The 12510-nt window shown below is 38.6% G+C and overlaps 1 protein-coding gene across 1 annotated transcript in view; it reads right to left on the reverse strand.

Moving 5' to 3' along the window:
- The window catches only part of PDE10A (phosphodiesterase 10A), a 295228-nt gene that overhangs the window by 111081 nt on the left and 171637 nt on the right, over positions 1–12510 (reverse strand). Inside the window, exon 3 of the mRNA XM_041729791.1 lies at positions 3451–3479. Within this exon, the coding sequence (XP_041585725.1) occupies positions 3451–3479 (29 nt within the window). The remainder of the gene's footprint in view (positions 1–3450; positions 3480–12510) is intronic.

Consider the following 12510-nt stretch of genomic DNA (forward strand, 5'->3'; position numbering starts at 1 on the left):
GTCTGCTCCAGCCATGTTGGCCTATCTCAGGGCTTTTGTAGCAGCTGCCGCCTCCTCTTGGATGATTTTCTTATTCCCTTATGTTCCTGCTCAAATACCAACTTATCAAATAAACTCCTCTGACCACCCAAGGTATATAATAAGCCAGTAAGTCCACTCCAGACTTACCACCACTCTCTAGAACTTACCAGCTTGATTCTTCTATGCATTTATCCTAGAACTTAGCATTGCCTGATATGTATAAATCAAAAAAAATTTTCAACTGTCAACCACACCCTCGCATACTGTGAGAACCAAAACACTATTTTGCTCACCACTATATCCCCAGCACCTAGACAACAATGTCTGGCACATAAATGCTCAATTAAGATCTGTTGATTAAATGGCAAGTAAGGAGGAAGACAAGGAGAGAGAGAGAGAGAGAGAGAGAGGGAAGAGAGGAAGGAAGGGTATAAGACTTAATTGACTTATTATAAAAATATTTTAAGTTTGCTAAAGGATTAGTAAGCAGAAATGTTGGATAATTTCTTTAAAAAGTGAATTCTCCCTTAAAACTGTATTATAGATACATTGTTTCCAAGGAGTTATCTGTCCTGCCTTATGTTACCAGGGTCAGGCCACAACAGGTCTGTAATGTCATGTCACAGCTGCCACCTTCTAAAAATGTATTGATAATGGATATTTTGTCCAGAGAATGTCAACCTAGATGCTAAGGAGGCATTTGAGGGGAAATATTTTAAAAGTAGGTTATACTCCACTGGGAAAGAGGGGACATAATCCCTCTATTTATTTAGAGAGATCTCATATGGAGTATGGTGTATAGTTTCTTTCTTTCTTTCTTTCTTTCTTTCTTTCTTTCTTTCTTTCTTTCTTTCTTTCCTTTCTTCTTTCTTTCCTTCCTTCCTTCCTTCCTTCCTTCCTTCCCTTTTTTTTTGAGTTGCTACAAAAGTCAAAAACTATACAAATTAGAAAAGAAAAAAAAAAAAAGGAAAAACCCATGACAATTAAGGAGAAGTGGTTAGGTTCTAAATGAAAAAGTATCTTACAAAACTCAGAACTGTCTGTGGGTGCAACAACTGCCCTCACAAAGAACATGATTTTTGACAATGGACGTTCCCCAAACAGCCCTGTGGCCAACCACTGTCTACCTAAACCTTAATTTCAATTTAAAACAGTGGTGTACTATTATAGAAAGGAAATTCTGTGTATCAGTCTTAAAAACCCTGATGATATGGATTATATTCAGAAAAAAATATTTTAAAGATCTTGGCAACTATTCCATTATTCTATTATTATCTATTATCTACCTCTTCTATTATCAGCTCATGTGTATAGTATTTCTCAACTGGAGATATACTTTCTCAAAATGTGGCATAAAATAAGAGAAACTTTATAAAATAACAGCAAAAAGAATCTCTATGTATAGTCTTGTCATCATTTCTAATGGTCTTAAAAATAGTATGTGGTACTGTGTGAACATACAACATCTCTTCTCTCTTCACCCAAAAAGAAGGTGCTGGCATACTGAGAATGATGTGGCAATGTCATTATCTGAATCCGAGATGTCTTGCAGCAATATTTTGTGTAGCTAAAATATACAGAAATGTATTCACTAAAAAAGTCCACTCTTCATCTATGCAACTGTTCCACCCAAATATAACCTAAGTTTATATTTAAAGAAGCGGGATGCAATCGCAGAATTGGTTATAACACTGTGGTACAAAACCTTTGTATGTGAAGACACTGGAGGCAAGGAGTGTTCTGGCAAACAGCTGAGTAGAGCTTGAACATACTGACATAAGCAAGTTATCAGAAGCACAATTCTAATTTTTGTTGTCAATACAATAAAATGTCAGGAAAACGTGGATTGGTGAAAACCACCTCTTTGGGGCATAACTTTCACCATCTCCTTCAAAAACAACACTGAAATCTAAAATTTCTTCAGAATTGTCAGTGTTAAATTGAGGTTAGGCATCTCTTATACTTTGGGTGAAAGAACAAAAGGGACTATTGATGAGTAAATTGTAGATTTCTCCCCACCGCCCCTGATTGGTGAGGTGCATGGTGCTACTTCAGAGATTCGAGATGGCTGCTCTGCTGATAGCAACATTGCAGGATCTTGTGACTCTGCCTGAGTGTGCCTGTTAGAACCTCCTCTTTAGTCTTTGCTGTACTCCCAGTGGCTGCAAAACTTTCAGGCTGCCCCCTTGAGCCCCCAATACACACAGAAGCACCCAGACTTGGGAAATTTTTCGGGTGTGAGCCCCATTCAGAATGGAGGTCTCCAGTAAAACTCTGAGATTTACAGAAACCTTAAGAATCTGTAAAGGCTGTTACGGACAGAAGGAATTTTGTCCAGCCTCCAGCAATGGCCCTGGTCATTCCAGAGTTCTTCAGATTATCAAAAATCAAGGAATATACCTGTATACGTGATCCTATGAACATTACTTCAGTTTATATTTTATTAATAGTGATGTCTTACCTGAGACTGTATCAAATGCAATCCCAACTGATTATTTTCAATATTCCACGTTCAAGGTCTTTATTGTATACGGAATATACAATTCAAATATTTTTCATATGTAATTATTTCTAACTTTGTAGTACTAAGCACAGTTTGGTAAATGCTTTCAGTACTCATGCCCCATAAGCTTTTAAGTTTGGTAAGTCTTTCTTAAAAGTTAACACTAAGTAATTTCTCTTGGACATGAAACAGTGCATTTAAGACTTCTAAAAGTACTGAGGAATGTCATGTTTTGAATTTTTTTTTTTTTATTTATTTATGATAGTCACAGAGAGAGAGAGAGAGAGGCAGAGACACAGGCAGAGGGAGAAGCAGGCTCCATGCACCAGGAGCCCGACGTGGGATTCGATCCCGGGTCTCCAGGATCGCGCCCTGGGCCAAAGGCAGGCGCCAAACCTCTGCGCCACCCAGGGATCCCAAATGTCATGTTTTGAACACACAAGCAGTCACCTTTTGTTCTCCTGCAAACAAGATGCAGGAACTCAAAGGCAGGGGCTGAGGAGAGCTGCTCAGTGGGGGAGCGAGGGTGAGGCAGAGGTTCCTGCTCCTTGGCTGGAGCAGCCCAATGCCATGTTGAGAATGCTTGTGTCAGTGTTTGGCTTCTCCTACAATTTTCAAGAGAAGCCAGAAATCCAGTCTTTACATGCAGTCTCTCAATTTCTAACGTTGGCAACTCATTCAGAAAACCCCATAAGCATGTGCAGCCCAGACAAAAGGCAGCTGTTAGCTGTGCTCACTTTGGGCGCCTCCACTTTGCAATGGCTCTCTGTCCTGACTGCTCGTACTAATGAGTGATGCGCTGGAGCAGACCCTCAGGGTTTGCCATTATTTTTCCTAATACTTTAACAGGTGAGAGCAATGAGAAAATGTATGAAAGTATTTATTTCCTATCCTGTGGTGGCAGAAATTATATTCACATTACTTACCCGGCTGACTTCCTTAGGAGCCGATTCATCTGGCAGAAGGAAAAGGAAAGGAAAAACACAATTAGAAACTCTTGAGTAAATTCTGAAATATAGACTATATCACTCACTCTCAATAAACTGGAAGGCTGTTTTGCTATGCTCTCTCTTACAAAATCTAAGAATTTGGCTTAAAAAATTCTATCAAGTAAAGGTTAAACATAATAGAGTTAGATATACAAATAAAATTTGGAAGCAAACGAAATACCACAACAATTCACAGGCCATTCACAGAAGTTCTGAATGGGAACATCTGCAAATAATATTCTAAATGACACAACCACACGGATATCACAAGTGACCATGAACATCTGTGCTGCTGGGGTTAATTACAGCAATTCTTATTTACCGGAGTAAGACATGTCCCTGCATGGCAGCCTGGTCAAGGCACGAAAGACAACTGTCAGCAGGACAGCTTTGACCTGTGAGTCCTGGGCATTGTGGGGCTGCCTGTAGCAGCTTGTTAGCAGCATCTCCCATAAAGCGAGACTGATGGATGGATGTCACCTGGCCTAAGTCAACCCTCCAAGGAGATCTCGCTGTGGGGCGGGCCACATGAAATAGTACGCTTATGTGACCAACAGGGTACAAGAAAAAACTGGCCAAGGATCCACCCTTGGTCACTGGTTTTGAACCAAAGCATATTTATGTGGCCTTTACAGGCAGCACCTGCACTGGGCCTCTCCAGAGCCCTCAACGGGAGGCAGCCTTTAATATAATGCTAGTGCTATCCTGTGTCTCCTTCACTAATCAAATAATCAAATCCTATCTGACTACCACTATCAGCGCACACCGAACATGCCCCCAGACCTCATGTGTTCTGTGTTCCTCCAAAGCACCATCTAATTTATCTCGACACTGACAACATGTCCCACAAGTTCAAATGGCTGTGACTCTCCTTCCTCTTTCAATATCCGCATTAACTGCTGAGTCCTGTTTCTTTTATTCTAATCTTTCTCCAATCTGCTGCCTGCCACCATTTCTACACATAACACCACGTCTAGTGCCAAGTCACATTTTAACCAGCAGCCTCCAGACTGGTTGCTGGATCCAGTATCTACCCTGGCAACCACCACACACACACACACACACACACACACGCACATACGTGCACGCAAACACATGCACATTCACATGCACACACATGCATACATCTGTCCTGTTCCTCAGAGGCTCCAGAACCTAAAGGAAACTAGATTTAAAAACTGGTTGTGTAAATGACTTTGCCTGGAGCCTTTCCGAAATTACCAAGCTTGGGACTACTGGATAGTAGATGCTCAATAAATAGTCCCTATTGTTTGGCATGACTGTATTAATACACGCTTGCTTAAATATGTTCATCTGATTGCTCCCTAGTGACTTCAGCACTGCATCTAACCCCTCAGAATGTCCCTAAGCATGTCAGAGGAAAAGCACTTAACTCTGCCCTCCACACTGAAGTCACATTAGCAGAATTTCATCTACTCAATTCCCAACGCTTCACCCTTCCCAAATACCCCCAGAGGGGGGACTATGTGATTTAGTCACTACAACAAATGTATTAACAGATTCTAAAGTTACAGAGGTTTATATGTTTTTAACTTTTCTCTAAGAAATGCAGTGAGCATGGTCAGATGTCCCAGTGGATGAAGAAGCACATAATGAAAAGCAGCAATTGTGCGAACAGGTTTACTATCAGGAGTGAATGGTACTCAGGACTGTGGCACTTAGGGACCTCCCACTTTCACAGTCTTCCTCAGATCTGAATGCTGGATCACGGGAAAAAGAATCTCAATGTCCAGATGTCTATAAATGCATGTACCCTTTGTTTTATCCTTTAGTTTTGTGAGATGTTTCTCAAAACTTGATGCTTGAGTGTGCATTAAGGTAAATCTACCACTACGTATTTATACACATTGAAGGTGCACCTCCTATGAAATCCTCCAAGGGATTTTTTTCCTCATGAGCTGTTCTTCCCAAGGCTTTAAAAAAAATTATTAAAATGATGTTGAGATTGAAGAGGTTTTCTTCTTTTTTCCCTCTTATTAAATAAATTTCTTTTTCACAGTCATAGACATTTCCTCTCTGGAATTGGTTTTTGTTTTCTTGTTTATTCATCCCACCAGAATGTGAGCTCCGTGAGAATAGGGATACATGCCTGGCATATAATGATTCCATAGTACATATTTGTTGAATAAACAAATGTTAATTGAACCTCTAAAGCTGCATAAAAATTAGTGTCTGCTGTTGTGAACATTTTTGTTACTAATTTGATGCTCATGAATTATTCAAAATCTTGCATACATGGCAATTTCTTACTTTTCCATAATCCCCAACACCTTTCATTTTAAAGCAAACTTCATTGCTGAGCTGTGTGAAATATGGTTTTGACAATCCAGTCCTGGCTGTGTGTTGGAAGTACAGAGACATTTCAGTCATGGGTTTTAGAAGGAGACATTCTTAGCCCTGGGCTCTTAACCTGGAATTACTAGATGATTTGCAAGGACTTATGAACCACATGAGGAGAATGGGATAATCTTTCTGCTCTGTTAATTTGAAAATGTCTTTATGGAAAAAATTGTTTTTCAGAATCAAATTATTTTGTCAGGATATTAAGTCAAAATTAAGTACTTATAAATCTTTAAATCTGTGCATATATTTGTACTTTTACTTATTTATTTTTTATTTTTTAATAAATTTATTTTTTATTGGTGTTCAATTTACCAACATACAGAATAACACCCAGTGCTCATCCCGTCAAGTGTCCCCCTCAGTGCCCGTCACCCATTCACCCCCACCCCCCCGCCCTCCTCCCCCTTCCACCACCCCTAGTTTGTTTCCCAGAACCCTCTTGTACTTTTATTTTTGTGATCACTTTAGATCATGCTTTGATATGAAGTGGGATTTCAGGAATGAATCCAAATATAGTTAGAACATAAAGGAATTTATACTCTGATGGCTGATTTGAAGTTCTATGGCTGCTTATCATGGTCTTTGCTCTGTGTTCAGTTTTGTGGCATTATTACTCTATGTTCCAAGAATGTGTTTTGAACAACTTCTACTTTAAATTGATCAATCGTTTCCTTGAAGTTTAACATACACTTTTACTAAATCTTCCATGGACAAGTTTAATTTCAGCACTTATTCTGCAGTATAAGAAGGGAAGTTCAAGATGTCACATATTGATACTGTGCTTCCAAAGAAAAAAGGAAGGACTTCACTGTGTCTCTATCCCATAAAACTGTACACTCACTTCACTTTGAGGGTTTTGCAGGTGTTCTATACCTAAATGGAGCATATCTGTTGTCTCATTATGGAAAATACTTATTTCCCAAGAAAATTAACTAACTAGGAATTTTTTAACATACAACTGTTGAACAACATGGGTTTGAACTGAACAGATCCACTTATACCAGGATTTTTTTTTTTTACAAATATACTACAGTACTGTAAATGTATTTTCTCTTACAGTTTTCTTAATATTTTCTGTTCTCTGGCATATTGCAAGACTACTATACATACATTAACATACAAAATGTGTTAATCTACTGCTTATGTTATCAGTATGGTTTTTTTCTGGTCAATAGGAGGCTATTAGTAGCTAAGTTTGGGGGAGTCAAAGGTTACATGTAGATTTTTACTGTGGTGGGGGGCAGGTCAGCACCCCTAAGTGCCATGGTGTTCTGTTCAAAGGTCAATTGCACTTCTATCTCCTAGGAGCTGGCATGCCTCTGTTCAGCCTCCTCCAACCATTCCTGCATTCTGCAGGAGCTGTGGAGCTTGTCTAAAGACAGCTGTCTTCTTATAATGCACTCTTAATGATTCAATCCCCAAATAGTCATGAGGCATGTAATACATGTCAGATACTGAATAAATGTCTCAGTTGGCCCAATCAGTTTGAAGGGAAGGACTTAAATTTCATGGCTCTGAGAGAACCACAAGCATAATGACTGGCCCTAGCGTATCAATCATAAGGGGAGTCAGCCTGAAATCAGCTGACCTTGAAGCCTGGTCTACCTAGGGGCTCCTACATATGTGAGAGTTAATTTACCTATTTATTTAGCTGATTTTAGGAGGTCAAACTAAAAACACCTCAAAAAAGCATGAAGGAATGTTAACAAGATGTTCCTAGAACATTACTTTTAAAACACTAATTTAACACACTGTTACTTAAAATAAAAACTCCAGAAAGTTCTTCCATTCCTACCAAAAAATAAACAAATTCCTTTGCTAAGGATTTAAGTCCTCACAGTTTGGTTCTGCTCTGTTTTTCCAACTGGAGTATACAGCACATGGGACTCCCTTCCCACTCCAGTAAGACTGGTCTTTCTAGAGTTCCAAGCATGTTTTGCTAACTCTTAACTCAAAATCTTCGTATCTTCAAACAGTAATTACTGAGTATCTACTAAAAGCCTGGCACTCCTCTAGGTGCCTACAATATATCTCAGACCAAAAGAAAAAGACAATAATAAGAAGCTTTATTTTAAAGGCAGAAGAGTGTCCATAAACATGATAAAACACTAAATTATGCAGGAAGTTCTCAGGGCTCAAAGCCTTAAAGTGGGAAACAAAGGGGCACACGTTAGGAAGCACTGGAGAGCAGGTTAGGGGGAGTGGGCTGGAGAGCAGGTTAGGGAGGTGGGGGGGTAGGGGGCCAGAAAGCAGGAAGGAGTGGGCAGAGTGGGCCTCCTCCAGGTGTTGAGCTACGAAAACAGCTACCTGAGGAAAGTGTCTTCCAACCAGAGGGATCAGCCTGAGCAAAGACCCTGAGACCTGAGCATCCCTGCTGTTTCCTGTCAAAGTTTCAGGAATTAGCTCAGCTTGCATTGTGCCCATGTCTCTCCCCATTCAATCTGAATTACATTCTGTCTTCTGTTGATAGACAGCCACACATGTGGGTGACTTAACTTCTTGATTGAATAAAAGTTCTTGAAGACAAGAGACATCTAATATTTCTTTCCCATTACTGAAGAAAAAGGCATTCCAAAAAATGATTCTTGAATGATTAAGATACAGATAAGAATGCTTCTGCATGCAGGGTATTTTTCTTCAGACGTCACCAGAGTGGTAAAACACTAGAGGATCATCGCTTTTGCCCGTGGTCTGTAACTTCTTAGTGTGACTCATAAGGACACCAATCACATTGCTTTCTCTCTTAATTTTTTAACGGTAAACGCCAGGCAGAAATGGAAGAACATAAGCCACGTAATCAAGAAATTAAGCACCAGGTTAGCTGGTTTGTGCCAATAAACCCTCTTCTTTGCAGAGTCACTAATGAGGAAACATGAAATAAACTATAAATTTCTGGCTAATTGAAAGGTATAAAGAACTATATACTTGTAATATTCCTGGTCAAAAAAACAAAGGGGGAGAGGAATATCTAAGTCCACAAGCTGTAGCATAAGAAAGGAAAAGCTGTTATTTTTTCCTTGAAGGACTATAATGATTTTTAATAACTCGGAAAATCATGTTTTCTAGCATATGCTATTGTGGTCTATTCTTTTGTACTTAATTCTACATAAACAGAACGAGACCGTTCCTAGTGAGAGTTAGTCTACGAAGCTTTCCAATTCTATAAATTAAAAGCCATCAGGCTTAAAATGGTTTACTGAGAAGTACAGGTGTTTTTCTATACATATAAAATGTAATAATTTACAAAGTAGTTTCCTTATATTTTATTTTGTAGATATGAGGATTAGGAATATGTATGGTAAATAAGAGCTGTACATATAAGATGATAGAGTTCCTCTCTAATAGCTAACAGAAAATAGGGTAGCCCGGGTGGTTCAGTGGTTTAGCGCCGCCTTCAGCCCAGGGTGTGATCCTGGAGACCCAGGATCGAGTCCCACGTTGGGCTCCTTGCATGGAGCCTGCTTTTCCCTCTGCCTGTGTCTCTGCCTCTCTCTCTCTCTCTCTCTCTCTCTCTCTGTCTCTAATAAATAAATAAACTATTTAAAAAAAAGAAAATAATATACATATGTCCGATTTCACTTATCGAGGCCGCAGAAGCAAAGCTCAAGGTATCATGACACAATCACCACTTTTTTTTTTCATTCTTTTGTACATAGTATAGAACTTATTAGTTCTAAGTGACCAAGAACTGTGTTGAGTCCATGATTGAACTTTTGTGTCCTAATCATTATCTGGATTGGCAACATGCTTGTGAGTAAATTGAACTAACTTTAAAGTTCACCATCAGAGAAATCTGAGTGAACCCATCCCAGACAGGCTAATATGCAGTAATGTTTTAAGTTGATTTTAATTTCTCAATTGATAGTATCTGGGCTATTAAAATATATGAACAATTCTATCACCCTGACAGGAGAAACTGAAGTTATTAAATGTAAACTCTGTTAACATTTGGGAAATTATACAGTCTTAACATGGGAAATCTGTACTAAATAATGCCTTCCAAAATTCATAGTTTCAGGTGGCTAAGAAGCTGTAAGCTACTAAGAAATTTTAGAAATTATAAATAAAGAATTATTTACCTTTCCTAAAACTCTTACAATATTTATGCATTTTAGGAATGCTCTTTATTTTGTTGCCTCAATATTGAGGATGTGGGTAAATGAGAAATCCAAAAGCTTACCTGTCTTATTTATAAAAATGATAAGGGCTTAGTATCAAAGTCTATACAGTCTGGGAGTTTTCTGAGGATGGAAACTGTCCCAGATGTACTGCTCATTTCCCTACTCCCAAGATTCTCTGGAGTACATGAGATTCCACACAATATACGTATGTCAACAGAGATCAGAACTGAAAACTGAAAATTGTACAAAATCCTGGCACTAAATAGATGATAAACCTCAAAAACTCAGAAAAAGGTTTAAACTTTGCGGACTCAATCATATTTTGAATTGCAATCACAATATTAATAAATAAGTTGGAAATGTGTTGCTAAAGTTTTTAGCTGTCTGCAAAACTCCATTTTTAAAACTAAGGTTCAAGTGACTCTTGGGTCTGCCATGACCTACTTCCTACCAACTTCATTTTCACATTTTTGGACTCCTACTCGAAAGCTGTTCAAAGGAAAAGATAAAGGACTTTATTAAGTTTCTACCAAGTTGCTTCGTGTTCACTCCACCCACCCTGCAGTAGACAGAGGGAGTTTAGAATTCCGCCATTTCTTTTTAGTTTGTCCATATAAGGAAAACAGCAAGACTTTTAGAGAGTCTCACTTTATTAAAAAATAAAAATTCTCAACCCCTGAAGAAAGGTGAGGATTGTGAGTGGTTGTCTTCTGCTTCAGAGCAGCCAGCTGGCAGCACAGGAAGCCTGTTTGGGGACGGGGTCTGCTGGGGCCAAAGGGAGCCACGTGGTCTCAGCACAGAGAGTGAGTGAGGGTGGCCCGGTGTGAGGTACACTTACACCAGAGAACTGCTTATCCTCTAGCAATGTGTTCATTTATGTTGCACACAGGTCTTCTTTAGTAGTGATACCAGCCCAAGGAGTAAAACAAACCAGGCAGACGCTAGTGTTCCTGAGGCATTAACACAAAATACTAAAAATGAAAAATGAATTTAATCATCCACAATTTTCAACAAATTGGCTCTTTCTTGTTACCACAATCCTACTCCTTCAACATTTCTAGTATCGCTTACGAAAAGTATGACTTCTAGATAATTCTGTATTAAAAGATTTTTAATTTGAAAGTAATAGTTTACAGCAATGAATCATTGAATGCTTACTTTCCCTTTGTCTGAAGTTTGATATGGATAATATTCACTATTCAGTATGAAAATACTATGCCACTTTTGCTCATGAAGGATTAATTGCTACAGAAACTGTCTTCCAGTCATAAGTAGAAAACCAGACAAAATACATGAAACAAAAGCTTTTAGACACTGGTCAGTTCCACACTGTAATCCCAGAGATAAAACATCTGAAAAGAACTTCAACGCTTATTCAGGATAAAAGCTCACAGGGAAATAGGAATTTAAGGGCATCTGTGAGAAACCTACAGCTGCCGCCATACCTGATGGTGAAAGATGAAATCCTTCCCCTTAAGATATGGAAGTAAGTAAGAATATTTACTTCATTCCTATGCAACATCATACTAGAGGTTCTAGCCAGCAAAATAAGACAAAAGAGTGTGTGGGGCTGCATGTATCCAGATAGACACACACATATAAACTTACAAGTTAAATAAAATTTATATTACATATAATATCAATATTATATGTATGGTATAGATTGGATTAGACAGAAAAAATAACACTCTTTATTTATATGATAGCTCGGGTTGGAAGTCCTAAGGAATTTACCAAAAAACCCACTAGGAATGTAAGTAAGTGAATTTAGTAAGGTCATAAGATGCATGATCAGAAAAAATTCAAGTACCAAATAGAGAAGCATACTGTTTATATAATACAAATGACCCAGAAAAGCCAAGTCAATTCTGAAAACTACAGAGGTTGTAGAAGTTGCACTCCATTCCAAAAGTCTCTACAGTGACATCATTCAAAGCTGGTGGGACTTCTCTGCATGTCCCAGCAGCACTAGTCCCTTGTCTATTTGATGACAGGCATCTTCACAGGTGTGAGGTAAAATAACACTGTAGTTTTCTATTTGCACTTCCCTGATGGTAAGGGATATTAATGTTCTATACTTTATATATGATTTTATTTGTCAATTATACCCCAACAGAGCTGAAACAAAAATAAAATACCTTGATGGTACCAACATAACGACAGACAGTCGGTGAGCCGAAATAGAGAATCCAGGAATAGACGTATGCATATATGTGATTTTTCAACAAAAGTACCAAAGTTATTCACTGGAGAAGGGATTATCTTTCTAACAAATGGTGTTGGAATAAATGGATATTCATACGGAAAAAAAATCAAAACCAAAATTCAACCCTTCCCTCACACCACATATAAAAGTTTACTTGAAATGAATCAAATGAAACTGGTCTAGCAATAGGCTGTCAGGGGTTCAGTGAGAGTTTCATGTAAGACCGGCTCAGGCAGCACCAGCTAGAGTCCATATGGAGCCCTGACAGACGGGTGAGAGTCCCTGTCTCACATCCATCATGAATGA

The sequence above is a fragment of the Vulpes lagopus genome, chromosome 2 (assembly GCF_018345385.1).
Source record: "Vulpes lagopus strain Blue_001 chromosome 2, ASM1834538v1, whole genome shotgun sequence".
Taxonomy (NCBI): Eukaryota; Metazoa; Chordata; class Mammalia; order Carnivora; family Canidae; genus Vulpes; species Vulpes lagopus.